This window comes from Sarcophilus harrisii, chromosome 6 (genome assembly GCF_902635505.1).
Source record: "Sarcophilus harrisii chromosome 6, mSarHar1.11, whole genome shotgun sequence".
Classification (NCBI taxonomy): Eukaryota; Metazoa; Chordata; class Mammalia; order Dasyuromorphia; family Dasyuridae; genus Sarcophilus; species Sarcophilus harrisii.
In genome coordinates, this window is record NC_045431.1 from 220,870,429 (window position 1) to 220,892,044 (window position 21,616).

Genomic DNA, 21,616 nt, shown 5'->3' on the forward strand with positions numbered 1-21,616 from the left:
AATTATCTTAAATCTTCTTTAGCTATGAAGTTTTTGAGTTTTTAAAATAATAGTAATAATAAAAATTAGAATTTATGTAGCACTATAAGATTTGAAAAGTACTTTACAAATCTTGTTCTCACATCAATCTTGTGAACTTGGTACTTGGTACTATTTATTATCTCTATTTTACATTAAAAAAAAAAAAAAAACTGGAGGCAGAGATTAAATGGTTTGTCCAAGTTTGCACAGCTAATCAGATGTCTGAGGTGGGATTTAAATTTCCCTTTCTTACTCCAAATCCAGTGCTGTGTACCTGCACCATCTGGCTGTCTTTAAAATAAGGTGAGATAGCTCTCTATTATCTTCAGTTTTTAAAGACTAGGCATTGGGGGGGAAGGGGGGGCTCTCTGTTATCTTCAGTTTTTAAAGACTAGGCATTGGGGGGGAAGGGGGGGGACTAGGCCTAAATTCTTGAGTAGCAGGCATTATATTTATTGCCTAATTTTGCCATATTTTGATAACCATTCTGAATAATTTTATAAAGAACATAAGAGGACTTAGTTCATTTCTCCACATAGCAGAACAAATCAATACTAGAAAATGAGTTGTCTTCTGACAAGAAAACCCTAATGGGATTACAAAGAGTTGGACATGACTGAAAATAATAGAACATCCAGAGATTGTAGCATAATTTTGAACTGTTCTGAGAGTTAAATCCTATATTTCTACATATTTGAGATCAGCAGAAGTCTTCAGGATAATTTTTTAAATTGTCATTAAAATGGTCATTTGTCCCTTTTTTACAAGGAAAAAATGACAGCAAAATATTAGGTCTGTTGAGTGATTTTTACAATTTTTTTTCTCATTTCCAATAGCAAAAAGACATTTCTCCAAGATGAAGCATTTGAGAATCCATTCTATGACATACCTCACTTCCTATTGAGAATATCTTTGTTATTGACAGAATAATGTGGACAGTTGAGATACCCCATTGACATATTCAGGATAGATCTATGTTTGTAGCAGTTTAATAACCTCGTCTTGACTTTGATCGTGCTTTAGAGTTTTGTATTTTTAAGATATTATCATTTTGCTGATGATAATCTTTTCACAGTGATTATTACAGATATGGCTGCAATTTGTCCATATTGTGCAAATTGTGGATGGTTATTATAACCAAAGTATCAAGATTGCGGATGACCTAAAAGCAGAAGTTTCTAACTTTAGTTGTGTACTAGACCTCTCACGGCTGATCTGGTAAAATGTTTGGATAGACCCTTGCTCAGAATCCTATTTAAAATGCATAAAATAAGAGTATATATATAGTTATCAAAACTTTAGGGAAAAATTAAGCTCATGGACCCTCTTGTTAAGAACCTCCGACTAGAAAGGTGGTAAAAAGGTACATGGTAGGCATGTGGGTTGGTAGGCTTTATTTACCATGGACATTGTAACCAGAAGAGGGGCCAATTGTATAACAAGAGTAACAGTTGGAGAATCCAAGTATTGCTCTTATGTCTGTGAAATATTAAAGTAACTAGATAAGACATCTCTTTGTTGAGAAGCTCCTCTCAGGAGGCCAGAAGGGCACATACAATATTCAGACTGGAGGAGAAGGCATGGGCTGCTTGTCTCTATAAAGGAAATCCCCTTTTGATCTCACAGTGTGGATTCACTGAAGTATTCATTAGAGGGTAACTTAATTTTAATCTGTATTAGAAGAATTTAAGCTCTTTAAAAAGTAACCCAAGAAGCAACGATGCCTAATGAGTAGAGAACTGGATTTTGTGTTCAAATTTTGCCCCTGATGCATTTTGACAATAATCCCAGGCAAGTTAATCAATTTCCCACGACTCCCCAGCAATTCTCTTAGATGAGAACACACACATACTTCTACCTATTTTTTCTTCTTGCATTGAATTATTATTAATTGAGATTTTTTAAAAGAATGTTTTTTTTTAATTAACCCTAAGAAATAGTGATTTCTTATATTAGTATATTTTTTAACATGTTTTATTAGTCATCTGTAATCATTATTTTTTAGAAATCTAGGCAGGAGATCCACACCCCCAACCTCACCACCACTATCATAAAAGCTGAAAGGATTTCTGTAGGTGAAGTTGCAAGAACAAGGAACGTATAAGAAACGGACCAGATTTTTCAGTGTTTCTTGTGGTATTAGATTCTTTTCACTTATAGTACAACGGCCACAATTAGAGTCTTTTTACAGATCAGTCCTGGGTGAGGATGTTGAAATAGTAATTAGTAAACAGAGGAATAACAATGGTTAACCAAATATATGCAGAAGAAATACATGCAGCTAGCAACACAATTTTAAAGCAACTTTTAAGGATTGAATTAATAATTTCTCAAAGATCTAATGCTTAAATATTGTAAGCTGTTTTTAATTTCAGAATTTATCCAATAAACAGTAGTAAAAAAAAGACACAGTTTTTTCAGAGGAACATGAAGATCAGAGTTGAAATGTTTATAAGAATTTTTGCTAAGGCCAACAGGGGTCATCAGTGTTATTCTGAAGACTACTGTTGGGCAGAAGTGTGCTTGCCATAAATACTTAGGCTTTTATTTTGATAAAATGAAAGGTGAATGAAAATTTGACAGATGGTTTCACTATCCTTGAACACTGAGACCTCTCTTCTCTCATGGGAATAATACTCCCATTTAAAAAAAAAATGATATCTTTAAATTTAATGAATAGTATCATAGACTTGAGATTAGGACAAGAGCTCAGTGGTCTGGTCTACTTCATTTTGCTGATGAAGAACTCGAAAGTCACAGATGGAAAGTAATGTATGTGCCCAGGATCCTAAGATGTTATGGTATCTGGTTGAGAAGCTTTGGGGAAGAAAGATCCTCTTTTCAGGTGTCCTTGGATCTCATCTCCCCTTTATTATGTGACTTTTTATATCAAAAGTTTCTACCCCACATCTCTGGATGAAATGCCCACTCATTTAAAGAGGGGTAAAATCCTTCCCATTTGAAATTTATTTCCATTACTAAAACAAAACAACCAGAATATGAGTTTATATGCTCTGAGACTGTAGTTACTTCAGAGGTTTTGTTGTTTTTGAAGACAGTCTGAGGTTAAAAAAAATTTCTTGATTTTAAACATCCTTTGTAGATAATAAAGTTATGTTTTATACACACACACACACACACTATAAGTATACACACATGTACAAATTACTCCTGCTGGACATATTGTATGTTTCAGAGAATCTAACTCACTAGATAAAAACTGAACTTTTATTTCTGCCAAAACTCACTTCTCTTATGATCTTAAATTCCTTCTGTAGGGGGTCTCATCATCATCCCTGTCACCAGTACCACAGTTTTGGCGTCATCTTTGACATCTCATTTTCCTTCCCCTTCCATTTTCAAGTCTTCTTGATTTTCCCTGATGATTACTTCACATCCATCTCCTTTCTGCTCACTTAGCCATCACTCTTTGTCGTATGCCTCCCCTTACTTCTACTCTTGACTTAGAATCACCTCCTAATTGGTCTTCTTATCTCCAATCTCTCTCCACTCTAGTCCATCCTCCACACCATGACATACCTGCTTCTCTGTGATTGCTAGGTTACCTCCACTTTTCATGTTTGGAGGGTGATTTCAGCCTCCATTTTAAGCCTTCTGCATTAGTCCCGCCAGCCAAGTTGGCTTTGTTGCTGTTTTACATCTGGCATCCCATTTTCTGCTTTGGAACGTTTTCACAGGATATTCCTAATGCTGGAATCCACTCTTTCACCCGTTGGAATCACCTTTTTCCTTCAAAGGGAAGAATAAATACTACCTTCAACTTAATGGACCCCTTGAGCAGCCTTCTCCGAGAAATGTTTTTAAATGCATAAATATATTTTATTATATTAATATATGATTACAAAGAAAGACAATACCTCTCTGATACTGTTATTTTTGCCAAATATATTTCTAAATTTGTCATGTCTTTCCATTGTCATTTCCTATGAATTTTGGAGCATTTCTGTTCTTCTGCTTGAAGAAAATTGGATACCATGGTTGATCTTGTTCTAAGGATATAACCATTTGTCATCCATTTGCATACTCAAAAAGATATCTTGGGTTTTATTGGGGTTTTTTGCTTTTTTGGTGAGGCAATTGGGGTTAAGTATTAAGTGTCTGAAGCCAGATTTGAACTCGGGTCCTCCTGACTATAGGGCTGGTGCACTATCCACTGATCCATCTAGTTGCCCTGTCCAAAAAATATCTATACCTATCTATCTATCTATCTTAAGGGCTTGAAAACCTCTCAAACAAACCCTGCCCCTTGTTTTCTAGGTGAAACAGTGAGTGCTGGAGATGCCTTGTGTGAAATTGAAACAGACAAGGCTGTGGTAACATTGGATTCAGGAGAAGATGGTATTTTGGCTAAAATAGTGGTAAGTTATCATTTGTAGGTACAGAACTTTTATAATTATTTTGTTTAATTTATCCATTAAAATACTTTAAAAATGTATAATATAAATGTATATTCACATGTTTTAGCTATATTTATGTTGTGCAAATAATATAGAGATTAAGTTTCTAATCATTGAGAAGTTTATTATTAATGATAAACTTTTCAAGCTTTTATTTTAGTCTTTTTTTTTAATTATGCTGGAATGAAGTTCAGTGTTTGCCTAAAAATCAAAGGCATAAATCTATTGTGCATCATAAAAAATTTAAGTGAAGGTACCAAGAAATTAAATTTTGAGACAATAATTGACTATTTTGGCAGTGGACTAGCATTAATGTTTTCTGTTGGACATAGAATGCTAGATAGATTTGGGACAGATTGAGACTATGGAATCTTGAGCTCAGGAGTTCTGAACTGCATTGTGCTAACTTGAATCATGTCAAAAGCGGAGCAAATCAAAATTCCTCTGCCAATCAATAGGAAATCGGGCCTTTGAGGAGTCACCTAACTTCCAACCTTAGTGAGAAGTTGGGGAGCACAGTCTCTGCAGTTCCTCCATTACTTAACTCCCCCCAAAAGCTTCCCTACTCCTGTTTTTCTCTCTTTTTGCCATCATCTCTGCAATATTCAAAATACTTAGTTGCTTGTATTTGGGTAGAAATTGTGGCTCTTTGCCTTATTACTTCTATAAAGTCATTTATTATCTCTATGTGAGTTGTACTTCTGTAGATAATGTATGGCAAGATTAAAACCACAAACTGACTTCTCTTTTCACTTCTCATCATTGAAATTGCATCAAGTGCAGATTTATTTTAATGCCTACCCCCAATTATAAGAGAAAATCCCACTTGAGCATTTTCTGTGTAGGTAGGTGGGAGTGTGTGTATGTGTGTGTGTGTATGTGTATTTGTGTTATTATGTCTAGTACATAGTAAGCACTACTTCACTTTACATAGATACATACATACATACATTTTTGTATCTTGTATGCTTCTTCGGAGAAAATATATCTAATGTAATGAAACTATAAAAATTGTAAACATATCAAGATGTATATGTTCAATAATGCCATTAAAATAAATTATCTTTAGATATAGATAATTAAATATCTTTAAATTATCTTTAAAGGATTGTACATAATTTTCCTTCGAGTGAGTATTTTGATGAAATCACAGATTTATTGAAGTATGCAGATACATGTATGCATTTGCACATGTGTATATGTGTATATACATGTATACATATGTATATGGATGATTTTTAAGTTACATACTAATTTAGGTTTGTGTGTCACATGCCATTGCATTAACTTATTATAAATAAAGCAGAAATTTTCAATACTGAGTTCAATGTCCCCATTGTGCTTAAGAACTGTGTTGTATTCCATAGAAACTGAATTATTTTTATTTCTTTTTTAAAAGTAATCCTGATGGAATTGAAAGGTTTTCCATTTATGTCACATTTAGTTATTGATGTTTTTAAAGGTGCTTAGACAGTAGTAATGGCCTGTTTAATGATCCAGATGGGTACTGTGTAATTAGGACAGTAATATATAGGAGGGGTACAGGTTTTAAGGGTTATTCCATTATTTAAAGTATCTAATGTACCAGTAGCAAGGGATTAAAAGGCTGTTTGTATGCAGAATGGCTTCTGTATAAATGCCGTTAATAAGAGATTTTTTTCAAATTGGTTGGTGGTGGTTGTCCTTCATGTTGAAGGAAGACCAAGTAATGAAATCACTATGTTGGCTGATCAGACACTTATAAGCTCAGAAGTCTCTACCACAGGTTGGGCAGTCTGTATAGATCTTTGGAGTGCACATCTTAGGTTCTTTTGAGGTACTGCAATTGTTTTGCTCATAGGGTAGTACAGTGCCTTTTTTGATGCCGACAAACAGTGTCTCACAATTGATTCTATAATTCTTCAGAGAGACCTTGAGAGTATTGTGTCCCTTCTTCTGACCATTGTGTGAGCATTTGCTTTGTGTGAGTTGTCCACGAAATAATCTTTTAAAGAAATTTGACCAGTGTGACCAGTTCATCAGAATTAGTGCTCTCAGAAAAGGCTGGAAGAAATACTTGATGAAAAAAACATGATTAAACTTTTAGAGAAGGGAAATTCTTATACTCTTTATAAATATTTTACAAATACTATACTCTTTATAAATCCTAGCACTATCTATCCATTTCTCCCAGATCCCAAATTGTATCTGTACATTTATTTAATTATGTCTTGCTGCCCAAGGACCAGTGTAGCTACCTATTGAGAAGTTTAATTTCTAAGTGATGAATTCTTGGACTCTTCAGAATATGCATACAAATTTTAAAACTGCCATCTGCTTGAAAAGAAGACTAAAATAGGTAAGCAACCCATTTTTAGATCATTTATAAGCATCACTTCAAATACTATGATTGAGAAAAGTTATATAATCAAGTAGAATTTTATTAGGAATTTAAAGAGATTCTCCAAACTAAGTTAACATTCACCTTGTTGCTTGGTGTCTGTGACATAAGGATTGAAAGCAAAACACGGGATAGAAAATGTTAATTGGAATTAATAAATGAAAAAAACAAAAGATGTCTAGATTGTTCAGATATCTTATTCCTTTTTATATACAAGATGAAAACAAGATAGTCCCTGAAATGGTGAGGATTCGCATATTAAATAATAACACTAAAGTGCATTTATAGAGTACTCTGAGGTTTGTAAAGTGTTTTACACATGTCATTTAACTTGCACCAACCTTGTGAGGTAGATGCTTATATCTGCATTTCTCAGATGAGGAAACTGAGGGAAGCAGGTGAAATAATTTGTCTTGGGGTCAAAAACTAGCAAATACCTATGGCAGGATTTGAATTTGGCTCTTCCTGACCCCCAGGGATTGTGCCCTTCACCCTGCAGGAGCATTTGGTAGGCTCCCTTTTTCTAAAAGTCTTGGTATCCCTTTGCTATCTTCTGAATTACATAAAGTGTGGTAGAGCTATGTCTGGGCAGATAGGAGCTCCATGTTATTGAATGTACTCAGCACTGACAAATTAGAGTGAAATTTGAGATGTGCACACAGTATCAACAAAACAGCTCCATCTTGATTTATGTAAATTAAACAAAATGTGGACCCCCCCCCCCAAAAAAAAAAATGGAAATCGTTGACTTTCACTAACTTCCATCCTGCCGATGGCTTTGGCCTCCCTTGGCCATATCTGGGCCACACGTGAGAGTCTTCATGTACAAGTCTTCATGTACCCGGGTACCGCGGTGCGCTTCTCCTTGTCTCTTTCACACTTAAGATACTTGACCTGCTTACGCACTTGGTGCAGGGTCCGCCCCGCAAGCTGAGCTGATGCCACTGCCTCGGCCACTCCTCTTCTCTCCCGGGCCTTTCTCCTTGCCCAGAATTGAAATGAGATTTCAGTAATCTCATTAGTTCCTTAAATTTAGTTATCCTTTTTATGCACTTGACTCTCAGCTCTACTTCCGGTCTTTCTTTTCTGCTCCCATTGCCCTGATAACCAGTTGCCTGTTGGACATTTCAAACTGGTTGATTTGGAGACATCTTAAATGTAATAGATCCCGAACTAACTCATCTTTCCCCCTAAATCCTTCCTGCCTTACACATTTCCCTGTTCTGTAAGAGACATCACCACTGCTAGAAGAATCATTTCAGGCATTATCCCAGACCCTTCACTTGCCCCCAGCCCCTATAGCTTCAGGTGCCGCATCTTGCTGCCTCCATCTTCACAGCGTCTCCTGTCTCTGACCTTTTTTCTACACTCACAGAGCTATCACTTTAGCTCCGAGTCCCACCCAGGTTTTTGCCACAGCCAGCTCAAGTCTCCCTGTATTCCGTCTTATACATTGCTGCTGAAGTAATTTTCTTTAAGTGCCTCTCTGAGTGTTTGATACATCATTCGTCCAATTCCATTGCTTTTCTGTTGCTTGTAGGAAAAATATACTCTTCTGTTTAGCTATTACAGCTCTTCACAACCATGTCTGTCTTTCCAGTCTTACTGGACATTATTGTTCCCACATCATATGGACATGGATAGAATGCTGTCTGTACCAGAAGAATGAATGTAGATGTCACTGAGTTAACAAATCTTTTTATTATGGTAATTTTTTTTTTTTTTTAATGTTTTCCAGTACTGGTTCCCAGTGAATGAGCTGTGGATCCTTTGTAACTTCTCAGTTACATCCATATGGGCTCTATGCATTGTCATTTTGGTTTTATTTAGCGCTTAAGAAACTATATGAGTGACCATATAATAAATATGTTGGAGAATAAATAATCTCATTTGTGAGATTTAAAAAACTATCTATATAGCCTTTATAAACATGCATATATTTTTCTAAATGTATGTATATACTTGCCATTTAAAAAAGGTCTTTGTACTTGGAAAAGTTTGAAAGTACTGATGTTTTCTTTTTCTAAATCTCTTTTTAAAATATAGATTTCCAAATGGCTCTGACATATGGCAGAGAGATGAATTCTAGGGTTTGTGTTTTATTACCATTTCTTGAATCCAACCAACATGTCAGCATTTTTAATAACCACACTATATCACAAACATCAGCTTGTGGTATACTGTTGTCCTCAAATCACCCAAGCTTATGGCTCCCTGGTAAGTCTCCATTTTGTGCCTTTATGTCTTGAATTAGGACTCTTTGCAACTAAGCTATCATTTATCACTTTTATCCTTAGTCTTTATATAATTTCCAGTGGTAACTAAATTTTAGGTGAGACAACTACTTCCTCCATTGACCTACTTTAGAGCCTTGTGTCTTTTCTTCTAGATAATGAAGGGTTTGGACCTGTCAGGTATCCAGGAAGGTTTCTTCCAGCTCTGGAGTCCTGTGATTCTCATAGTATATCCCTGGGACATTGTCTTCCTTTGAGTGGTCCTCATTGTGACTTGATTTTGGCCAGCCTTTACACTTAAATACTTTCCCTATCTCCCCAGGTGCCAGCAGCCACTCCCAGATTGGGATGACCTTCCGTTTCAGACCAGGGATTAGGAATAGATTGATGTGGGCTCTCCCTCCAGGGCTGCAGCTCACTCCAACCCTGCATCTCTGCCTTTCCTGTGGGACCCGCTCTTCCCCCCATCCTTTCACCTCAGGCAGTCCTCCCAGTGTGCCTCTTGATAGGTGGAATCAGTGCAGCCCATCTTTCTTGTTCCTGGGTTACCTGCTTTTCCTTTGTAATTTCATGGTTGTAATAGACCGGCAGCTGTTGCCGATGGGTGTCTGCTAGCTGTAGTCATCTCATGATTCTTCATTGCCCTTGAAGTGATCCCTGATTTCAAGTCTTCTGAGATTCTTTTATTCGAAGTTTTGCCACCATGGTAGTAAACCAGAAAAATATGGGTATGAGCCTTGGTTTTTTCATATAATTTAGCTGTGGTTTTTTTACAGGGATTACAGGTTTTTGTAGGGTTTGTCATGTTTTAGGCCTTGATACAATCAGCCCAGTTTCTTCTGAAAGCAAGAATATCCAGAGGACCTTATTGCCCATGAAGGTTTCCTGGTTTTGGGGCTGAATCTCTTCTGAAATAGTGGAGACTACTGATATATTGTTTAAATATTGCTGATAAAATTAAATAGTCTTTGACTTTGATTTTCCTCATGTACCATGAATGACCATGTCTAGTCTGAAATGTTGCCTTATTTGCACATAAAAGTCTTTCTGAATCGGTAGCATTTTTACCTAACTGCTTGGTATTGTAAATTGAATTGAATTGTAAAGAACGGCTGCAGATAGATGGTGCCTATTTCATCTTGTTCTCTAATGCTGTGAAAAGATTGAAACAATTGAGAGACCAGTTTTGAACTATTTTTAGCAATCAGTACAGCCACTTCCTTGCCTTGGTTAAAACTATGTGCAAAAATAGGACTTTGTGTTATTTTCTACATGCTTTTTAAAAATCACATGCTTTTGTGATAATGAAATGTAGAATGTAATTTTGATAGAAAAGAGAAGGAAAAAAAATAGGATATTTTCAGAGGAGTTGTTCATGACCAGAATAATGGCCTCAGTTTTTTAAAAATATGCATTTAATTTTTAATGGAAAAGTTATCTTATTTTCATTTGTTGTAGAATATTAATTTTTTTCATACATATTCTAGCAATTTCTAGCTTTAACTAGACATATAAGTATAGGAAGATATGTTTACTCTGTTTTACTAAGAACCAGAAAATGTAATTAGAATCTACCGTTAGCAAAATAGCCAGAATAAGTAATTTGTTATGGAGATAATCTTATAATTTCTTTTAATTTTGTTTCAATGAAGGGAGCAATTTAAAGTGTAAGTCATTCTTTATGAATGTCATTATTCTGTACATTATATATGATCAGTATTCACTGCCTGTGTACAAGATCCAGAGCCAACACAGTTTCTCCTGTCAAAAAGCCTCAAATCTAATGGTGGGTGAAAGGTATCTTCACCAGTAATGGTGGCCTAAGGGGAGAATATGACAAGCATAGAAGAGAGATCTAGGCAAAGTGCTGTCATGAATTTGAAGAGGCAGAAATTACTATTTACTGGGGGTGTGGAAAGCTTCATGAGAGAAAAGGACCTCCGAAGGGATCCCCAAGTTGCAGGGAATCTGATTGAATCTGTCTCCTCCAGAGATCAGATCATTTGCCACAGCTACTTTGAGGAAGTAGGTAAAAGCCAGATTTTATGGGACCTTAAATGTGAAGTTAAAATAACTACACTGAAATGTTAAGTAAGGATTTTGTACCTACCTTTTGCTATATTTAGTAGATATTGGGAAACCATTCAAGGATTTTGAAGAGGGATATGGTAAGAAAAGGTCATTAGTGAGATTTCACTCCCCAGTACAAAGAGTGAATTGGAGAGGGGATTAAAGATAAGTCTAGGTGAGAAAAGATGGAAGCCTAAATGAAGGAGCTTGTGGCAGGAGAGAAAGAAGGGGACACATGGAGGTTTGGGCAGTGACTGAAGAATATGAGTGATAAAGGAAAAATCAGGCAGCTCTGAAGTTAGGCGCCCAGCTGACTGGCAGGTATCATCCCCAGAAGTTAAGTTTGAAGTTGGGCTTGTGGGCCCGGTTTGGAGTGGAGCTTTTAAGTTCACTTCAAGGTAGTGTGTCTGTAGAGGTAAAGGAGATAATCAACTAAGGAAATCAGCAAGGATGGTGGGATAGGTAGAGATAGAAAGGTGTGCTTTGGAAGGGAGGAGTGCCCTTTCTTGTTCCAGGATGGTTAGGTAGGTGGAGGGAATGGGGATTGATATTAAGAGAGGAGCTTCTCTGAGGGTTCTACAAATGGTCTCCCTCTTCTCATGAAAGGTGGTGTCTGGATCATCAAGGGATAATGAGAGAGAAGTAGATTTAAGATTAAGGACTCTTAAAAGAATGGCTTTAAGCAGCCATTAGTAATGTAATCAAGGGACAAGAGGGGATAAATAGAGTCCCTGCAGGACAGCAGCACTTCAGTGATCCATGACCTACTTAATATGGGGTATCCACTAAAGTAGATTGGACCTCTTCTATAACTTAAAAGTCTTAAAGGGTAGCACTTTGGATATGCAGTTACTTTAAACAAATCAGATTGTGAACCCTTCTGACCTTAATGAAGCTGGTCCTCCAGAGTACGCCTGGCTTGTATTTGTGAGCTCTCTGTCATCTGAATCTCACAAAATTCCTTTCAAGTACAGAGGAGAGGTACTAACCCCATTGTAGAGATTAGGAAACTGGAAAGACAAGGGGGCGGAGCCAAGATGGCGGAGAAGGCACACACGACTTTCTAAGCTTTTCATCCCCTCACAACCAACTATTAAATTCAGCCTCAAAAATAGCCCTTGACTGGTAAACCCCATGACGATTAGAAGCACAACAACTCACCAGCCAAAGATAATCTGGAAGATCTCTAGGAAAGGTTTGTCCCTAGGGGCCAGGAACAGACCAGAGCAGGCAGCAAGACTAACGTCCTGAGCAGACCAGGGGCGGGGGTGATCTCTGTGGCTAGAGAAATTATAGAGACCACTCTGCTATAGGCTAACTGCTCTGCCTTGATTACAAAGCAATAACCTGGCAGAGAAATTAAAGCCTAAAACAGAGGGTACTCTAAAAAATGCCAGAACCTAACAAGATCTGTCTGTAACCACCCAAAACTGGAAGTGACTCAGGCAGACCTGTAATACAGCCCTGCAGCCACATCCTGCAGTTCGGGGCTTTTGTGGGGACAGTTACAAATCTGCACAGCAAGGGGGGCACAGCCCAAGGCAGCCTGTAATCTGCATAGTGGGGGGCTCGGCCTGCAGCAATAGAACTTCCCCAGCAGACTGTGGTTCCTGGGGCAGAGACACTTCTGGTTCCTGTTGGGCTATTCACTGCTTAGCCACTAAAACCCACAGCCCCAGGGCAAGCTTTGGCTTGGGGTAGTCAAATTTTCACTGCTCATTGTCTAGCCCCAGGGCAGTCATTATCTCATACAGCTGGGGGGGGGGGGGCGTCTTTGCAGGACACTTTCCCAGTTCTGTCCTGCAGGCCTGAGTTACTTCCTGGTGGGGAACTCTTTCTCAGAGCACTCCAGTACCTCACTGCTTTAGCTGGCTAGTAGGATAGCTACCCAGCCATACACCTTTCACTGCTCTGCAGAGGAAGCTGGTAACCTCCTGGCCCTGAAGGAAGCCCCTACAGGCTTTAACAAAACGAGTAAAAAAATCAAAAGGATGATTGATAGCTTCTATACCGAAAGAGAGCAGTTTTTCAACCCCTAGGAGACTAATAGCAGACAGTCTCCAGACAATTGTTGGTCCCCAACACAAAAGGCTCTCCTAGAAGAGACTATTAAAAACCTTAAAAGAGAACTATGGGGAGAAAAATGGGGAAAGAAAAGAGAAGCTATGCAAGAGAGCAACAACTTCCTGAAATGTGAATTGGAAAAGGTAAAAAAACTCCCAAGAAGTGCAGGGAAACAGAATTTGTGAATTGGAAAAAGAAAATAATTCACTAAAAAAAAATTAGTGAAATGGAGATTAGGAAACTGAAGTTAATGGTCAATGACTCAGAGTAACAGAGATGGTAAGTTGTAAAGTAGGATTCAACCCAAATTTCCAATGAAAAGGCTAACACTTTTCCAAGAAGAAGGTGGAAATAGGTGATTTGCTCAGCAAGAAATGAGAGATGGACTTTCAGACTGTTGTCTCCAGAGAGGAGAGCTGGAAGCTGATAGTGACAAAGTGAAACAGCATAGCTAGGTCAGGGCCTTGGAGGACTTTGAGTGAAGGGCAGAGATGAACTCCAGGAAAGGACACTGAGAAATGAGGGAGAGCCAGGAGGGAACTCGGAGAAGGAAGTATATGCAGGAGGAGAGCTATTACAATGTTGAGTGCTCTAGAGAGGGGAAGCTAGGTGGAATGGAGGGAGCATTGGCCCTGGAGTTAGGAGGACATGAATTCAAATCTGGCCTTAGAGACTTAATCTGCATTACCCTGGGCAAGTCACTTAACCCTGATTGCTTCTATTTTCCCTCCCACCTCTCCATCCCCAAGTGCTCTAGAGAGATTAGAAAAGATGAGGTTTCAAAAAAGGATCATTATGGGAGAAGATAATGAACAGTAGAGGGGGTGTGAGAAAATGGGCCACTAATGCATTGTGTACATTGTGTATACACCACCTCTTCCATGAGAGTGGCAAGAGGGCGTGCCAAAGGCAGCTCCAGAAGAGACAAGATGTGAAATAGATGCTGTGGAGTCAACAATAGCAAATCATTTATTTAAGCAGTGATTGTACCTTTGCCTGACTTCATAGAGTGTCCAGTTGAGATTAGGTGGTCTGAATCATCAAAGTCCATGGATTTCCTCCAGCAGCAGTTTAATAGTGAAGGAGGCGGGTAATGATCACGTGAGAAATTATAAAAATAATAATAAATACATATAATACAATGACAAAATCTTTAGGAAGAAATTAAAACTGTACCCAGAGATAGATCCACAGCCCTGAATATTTATGTCAATAAAAAAAGACAAAATTAATTAAATGTTTGCATTTAGGAAAGGGCCAAAACCCCAAACCATCAGAAAGAAGAAAAAAAATAACAAAGACCAAAGAAGAAATCAATGAAGCTAAAAATAAGAAAACAATTGAAAAGATAAATGCAACAGTTATTTTTCTGAAAAGTTTAAAAATTGATAAACTATTAAGTTTAACAAGTCTAATCAAAGAAACTCAGAATTCAGAAGGAAAAAAGACAAAAAATAATGAGAAGAAAACTTACCTGCAGATTTGTTTTGAAAAAATAAAACAAAATTCTGTAACCCTAATGCTATGAGCCAATAATGCAGTAATGATGCCCTCATTCGCATTTTCTTTATAGGATCGATAGTGGTTTCTTTTTATTCTTCCTAATATGATAAGATACATATAGTCATACTGACTTTACTGTCTTTTGAAAATGGAATTCTGTGATGATACTTTGAGTATTTCTGTAAATTATGTTTTTCTAGTAGGGTTGCAGATGAAGTTTCTAGAAATTAATGCCTAATCTTTATAGGGCATCATTTCTATTTAGGAGAAAATTGGGGGGGAAATTAATTTTGAGAGAAATATATCTGTTCTTATTTGTGTAGTAAGAAAGGAATTGGTAAGGGCATTTAGTTTCACTTTATTTAGTTTGACCCAAATTTCACAGAATTTTTATACTCAGAGAATGTTGTAAATTATAGAGAATAAATATGTATTCAGGGAACTATCCATTTTGATCCATTGAACAGTTAAAAAGAAATGTTTTTGACCAGTTGGATGTTTTGTTTTAATTGACCTTATTCCTAGTTCAAACTTGAAAAAATTTACCTTTGTTTGGACTTCTTATTTGAGTTTTTTGGTTCAAATTTAACTTTATTAGATGAAGGTTTACTTTTTTGACTTAAAAAATGTTATAATTCATGAATAAGTAATTAGTCGTTGGAACAAGAAAAGAAAAATCTGAAAACAATAATAGACTTGGATTTGCCACAACTTAAGTCGCTGTAAAAACAAACAAACAAACAAAAAACTTAGCATACTTTGCAGAAGTAGGAATGTTAGAATAATTTTATAGTGTAAGATACAATTAAGGAAGTGTGATTGTCAGTGGGAATTATTAGGTTTGAAATTATTAGCATCATGTCATGCTAATTAACCCCACTGATTTTTAATAGTTAAAAATAGGTTCTAAGTTTTAAAAATATATAACTGTCTCTTTTCCAGTTTTATTTTGTATAAAATATTATTTACTCAACTTTTATCAGTGACCAGACGTCTTTCAAAGTTTCTTGATTCTAGAATTCTATATTTCAGTGATTTGGGTTGACCATTGAAATTAATGACATTCTTCCCAACCCATATTTACTTAGTTTCTCATAAGTAATATCTCTATAGTCAATTAACATACCCAAATACTCAAAGTTAAGTCATATTCACAGTTGATCGCAGTGATAAATTGTAGCAGTTTTGTTGATTATAGAGAAATGTTGGCTTGAGTAGACCAGGTTTGAAATTTATTGCATGACATTGTTACCTACTAAATGAAATTTGTCTGCAAAACCTTATTTGGCTTAAAAGGTGAGAACAGTTTATATTAGTGAAAACTCTGAATTAGATAATATTTTTTAAGAAAAAATGTTTTCTTTCCTTTCCTCATCTTCCTCATGCCTATAATAACTCAAGAGTAGGCTCAAAGGTGGTGGTGGTGGTGGTGGTTTTTTAATGCAATTAACAGATCACAAAATCACAGAATATCATTATGGAAAGAAACCTTACAGACAAGAAAACTGAGTTCCTGAGGATTATATATATTGAGCTAATAGTTGGCAGACAAAGATTTTGATTTAGGTCTTCCTTCTTCAATCCCATGGTCTTTCCATGCTCTATAATAATAGTTGTTATGTATAGATGTTTCTGATTACCCTAAAATGATTCATTTTTTTCCTCATAAACATTTCAGACTTGAATCCTCTAATCTTATCTTTGTCATGCTGTATACTCTTTGAAGAGAAAGAGTTTGCTTTGAAAAGATAAACATTTAGTTATTGAATGTTATCATTAACTAAATCAGGAATTAGTGTTCTTACTCTTTCTTAAGATATGATATAAAAATGGATACTCTGCTCAGTAGAATGCCAACAAAATCTTATAGAATGATACTTTTAGTTAGTAATTTAGCCAGTTTCCTCTTTGGGAAAAGAATTAAGTAACACCTTACGTATATGACTGTTTCAGTGAGTTAAGCCAGATTTCATTGCATGTCATTGCCCCATACACATTCTAATTAGTATCAGTAAATGGTGGGCCATATAGCCTGTGCCCTGGCTGACTTATCAGATATCCAGAGAAAAGAGCTAAGGTGTGTTGGGACCCCTTTCATTTCATATTCATTTGACCCATTTGGGTCAAATGGGTTGGGACCCATTTCATATTCATTTGAGAGCCTGATACACAGAGATTAGCCTTGGCCTAGATCGTACCAAAATATGACTTAAAGCTTATTGTGAGACAGATTTTTGGAGTATTGTGTGAAGAAAACTTTTTAATAATTAGCAATACTCAGCTAATAAAAGGGTTACTCCATAAAGAGTGATGGGCTTTTCAGTGGAAATAGTCCAGGAGAGTTTCTCCCCCTTCATATATGGGCTGAACTGTGGGGTCTACAGTTGTCCAATCTTGAGGCCGAGCCCCCAGCCATAACCCTTTTATTAAAGGGACTAGATGCCTTTTTGCGTGCTTTCTTCTGCTTTTCCTGATTGATAGTGCTGGGTGACCAGGATTGCACAGAAGAAGCAAAGTAGGATGCAAAATATTTTTGGGAAACAAACCTATGCGCTGACTTCCCAAAAGGGTCGGAAGTGGTGCATCCATGTGGTTGGTCAGGCAAGGGTCATCTCTGCTGAGTGGTCCTGGGGTGGAGCCTTGTGGAGGGCAATAGGGCAGTCTGGGGGATCAGAGATAATAGGGGTTCTGTTCACATTAAGTCATCTCCACCACACAAGGCTTGTTCACAATGATTAGCCAAAGAGAGGAGAGGTCTGAAGGTCCTCTCCCCCCACTGTGGCCTTGGTAACACATCAAGTCTGGAGGGTAAAGGGCTTCTGGTCAGCATTCTATGATAAAGCCAGTGTATTTCGTAACAAGCCAGTGAACTTATAGTTTTCAGTTTAAAGTTTAGGGCCTATGATAAGAAAGAGCCTATCACTGACCACATGTATGTTGATAGATAAGTATATATTTGCTAATAATTACTAACCCCACAGAATCTCATTAAACTTATTGGTGTTGATTGGAATAAAGTAAGGCTCCAGTTAAAATTATCTTATAACTGTCCACTGAGGTCTCTTCCATCTCTAAGATTCTTTGTTACACAGTACTTAGTATATTGTGTATTATATTTCTTTATGTTTATGTCCTCTCCCAGACTAGCAGAGGGCAGGGACTCCATCTTATCTAAATTTTGTTTCCCCCAGCAGTTGACATAGGAATCAGTAGTAAATATTTAATTATATTAAATGATGGAACTTTCTGAAACAGTGCAAAAAGCTGTAGATTTGTATTTTGAAAATTTGTACTTGAAAGTTAGTTTTGAAATGTAATTTCTATGTGATCTTGGGTAGATCAATTAATTTCCTCAATTTACCGAATCTTTGTTTCTTTATAACATGAGGAGGTTAGAGTAGATAATCCTTGATATCCTTTTAAAAGTATAATTATTTTTCACTTTCAAGTAATATGGACCTGTTTTCTCTCTTTCCTTTTCCCTCCACTACTCCTATAGGGGCGGAGGGCAGAACCTTTGTCACAAGAGAGCAAAGCTAAATAGACTGCTTCTAAAAATGTGCCTCATTCTGCATCTCCAATCCCTCCATTAATCTGCCAAGACCTCTGAACTTATTTTCACTACATTGGAACTGCTGTTGATGGTAGTATTGATCGGAGTTTTGCAATCTCTCAAATTGTTTGTCTTTCCAGTGTTATTGAATGGGTTGTTCTCCTAGTTCTTCACTTATTCTTGTGCATCAATACATACTTAATAGATTTCTTTCAAATCATCCCTTTTGTCATTTCTTAGGGTACAAGAATGTTCTGTTGTACCATATGACAGGTCTGTTTTTTTTTTTCAGCCATTCTCCTGGTTGATGAGCATTTTCTTAGATTCTAGTTCTTTGCAACTATGAAATCAATATTTTCTTAAATGTTTTCTGACTTATCTTATAAAAGGATGAGGATTGAGCAGCAGGGGAGGGACCTGACTAATGTCCGGGTGGTGAAGCACACCTTCATCCCGAGCTGGGTCAGATTTCTTTTCTTTGATCTTGTTAGGAGCTAGGTTAGATAAAGGTTCCATCTTATCTCTGTGACCACTCAGCAGAGGTAATCCTTGCCTTGCTCATCCTGTGATGGATGTAGCCCCCATGTAGATTGTAGATATATCATCTCTTTTTGAAAAGTCAACTTATAGATCTGTTAATCATTGAGACTCTGCATTTTACTCTGTTTCATCTGTGTCATCCTGGTACAACTGGGTCAATGGGTACGTAGTAGGAGGCAGTGAAAGCTTATTTTACTAGTATAGCTCCAGTTCTCAAAGTTGCATTAATTTGTATTCTTCTAATTATTAATAACAAGGAGCATTTTTCTTATGACTATCGGCAGCTTGGATTTTTTCCTTTGACAATTGCTTGTTGCTGGAGACAGAGCCAAGATGTCAGGAAAAAATCAGGGACTCACCTAAGCTCTCCCTCAAAATACTTTTAAATAATGACTCTAAACAAACTTTAGAGCATCAAAACCCACAAAGAGATGGAGAGAAACAAGTTTCCAGCTGAAAACAACTTGGTAGAAAAAGTCTGTTGCACCAGGATAAGAATGGAGGGCAGTCTGGGAAGGCTGCTCCAGCATCGCCGCAGCCCCATCAAACCAGAAGTCTTTGAGAGACTCTGAATCCATGGCAGTTTCCAGACCTCTTGGCCCATAGACACCAAAGATTACTTAGAAAGTCAGCAGGAAAGGTTGCTTCAAAGCCCAGGATAGCCCTAGCCTCAGCACACCCAGGAGAGGACCTTAGGAACCACTGAATTAGTGGCAGCAACAGCGGTGGTGGCAGTGGCAGCAGTGGCTTCTGGACATCTCACCCCACAGAAGTAAGGGAGGGTCAAACAGCTGGTCAGAAGGAGATTTCAGAAATGTCTTTGCTAACACTGAGGCAGGACTCTGTTGACTTGTCCATATTCAGATTCAGGAAACAATCCTGACTCAGAGTACTAGAATGAAAAAAGATTACTATATTAGAACTTAGTGCTTGTGATCACTCACAGACTAGAACACTGTCCAGAAGGGTTGTAAACATACTTCTCCTTGGATTATGCCACCTTGGAAGAACTGAAAACTTACAGATCCCTAGAAGTATCTCTGAAAACAGCTGCACAAACCCCTGAAGCTTGGGACATTGAACCCTTCATCCTGGAAACAGAGTTCTCCTTTAAAAAAGAGTTAAAAGCCAAATAATAGTCTGGGAAAATGAGCCAACAACAGAAAAAGATTCTGACCTTAGAAAGTTACTGTGATAATAAGGAAAATCAAAACACACACTCAAAAGAAGATAACAAATTTGTAAGAAAAATAAGAATTGGTTTCAAGTCATGGAAGAAATCAAAAGGGATTTTGAAAATCAAATAAGAGAAATAGAGGAAAAATTGGGAAGAAAAATGAGAATGATGCAAAAAGAAGTACAAAAAACAAATGAAGAAAAGAATGCCTTAAAAAGCAAAATTAGCCAGGTGCAAAAGGAGGTACAAAAACTCACTGAGGAGAATAATTCCTTAAAAATTAGAATTGAACAAATGAAAGCGAATGACTTTATGAGAAATCAAGAAACAATAAAACAAAACCAAAAGAATGAAGGGGGGAAAAAGGGAAAACAATGTGAAATATTAGAAAAACAACTGACCTGGAAAATAAATCTAGGAAAGATCAATTTTAAAATTGTTGGACTACCTAAAGCCATGTTCAGAAAAAAGAGCCTAGATATCATCTTTCAAGATATTATCAAGGAAAACTGTCGTGATGTAGAACCAGAGGGTAAAATAGAAATTGAAAGAATCCACTGATCACCTCCTAGATGATCCAAGTAAACTCTGAAGGACTTATGATAAAAAATATTATCCATGCCCAAAGAAAGAACTGATTGTGTCTGAATATAGACAGAAGTATACCTTTGTTTTCCCTTGAGTGGAGAGGGGAAATGTATGTTTTCTTTCACAAGATAAGTTTTATGGAAATGTTTTGTATAACTTTACATGTGCCTTCTCAATGGGGAGATGTGGGAAGGGAGGAAAAGAGAGAATCTGGACTCAAAGTTTTACAAACACATGTTAAAAATTGTTTTCTATATAACTGGGAAAAATGAAATGGTTTTAAAAGGGAAAATTGCTGTTTATATATCCTTTCATCATTTCAGCAGATGTCTTTCAATTTTAAATCTGTGAGCCTGTAGTCCTTTTGTTGAAGTACATTCTTAAAGTTCATGGGATATTGAACTATAAAACTTCCAAGATTAATTGAATGGAAAACTTTAAAAAAATTTATTAGCACTTTCTGTTTTCTAGGCTTTGTACTAAACATTGCGGATACAAGTTCAAAAGAGAGAATTTACAAAAAAATTACATTCGAATGGGGAAGGTAACACATAGAAAGGAATGATGACCAGGAAGGTTAAAAGGCATTGCTGGATCTGATATGATCAGCAAGAGTTCCAGAAGAGTAAGGATGAATATCCTTCTCTTGACAGGAAGGTGAATGGTTTCAAGATGCAGAATGTGACATATTTTTGGATATGGTCAATCCAATGGTCAGTGTATTTTGCTTGACTTTGCTCTCCGTACTAAGATTTCTGCCCCTATTCTCTATAGTAAAGCTTCTGATACTGAGTCTTGATTCTTATGGGACCATGTAAGTGAATGTGGAGGTTGCAAAATAATGACTTATTTTCAGCAAATATTTGATTAATATACATTACTAATCGTGTAAATTTTTTACACAATGTGGGATCATGTAAAATTTTTTCCAGGGGAAAAGGAGTTGTGAATGGAAAAGGTTTAAGAACTTCTGCCATATAGGAGGAGGAGTAAGGAGAGGAAAAGATGAGGGGCAGAGAAAATAGATTCATATTACTTGAAGGTAGAAAGAATTTAAATTTTAAAAGG

The 21,616-nt window shown here is 36.8% G+C and overlaps 1 protein-coding gene across 1 annotated transcript in view; it reads left to right on the forward strand.

The window, feature by feature from the left end:
* The window catches only part of PDHX (pyruvate dehydrogenase complex component X), a 75,591-nt gene that overhangs the window by 20,177 nt on the left and 33,798 nt on the right, over positions 1-21,616 (forward strand). The window contains exon 3 of the mRNA XM_031942859.1: positions 4,300-4,400. Within this exon, the coding sequence (XP_031798719.1) occupies positions 4,300-4,400 (101 nt within the window). The remainder of the gene's footprint in view (positions 1-4,299; positions 4,401-21,616) is intronic.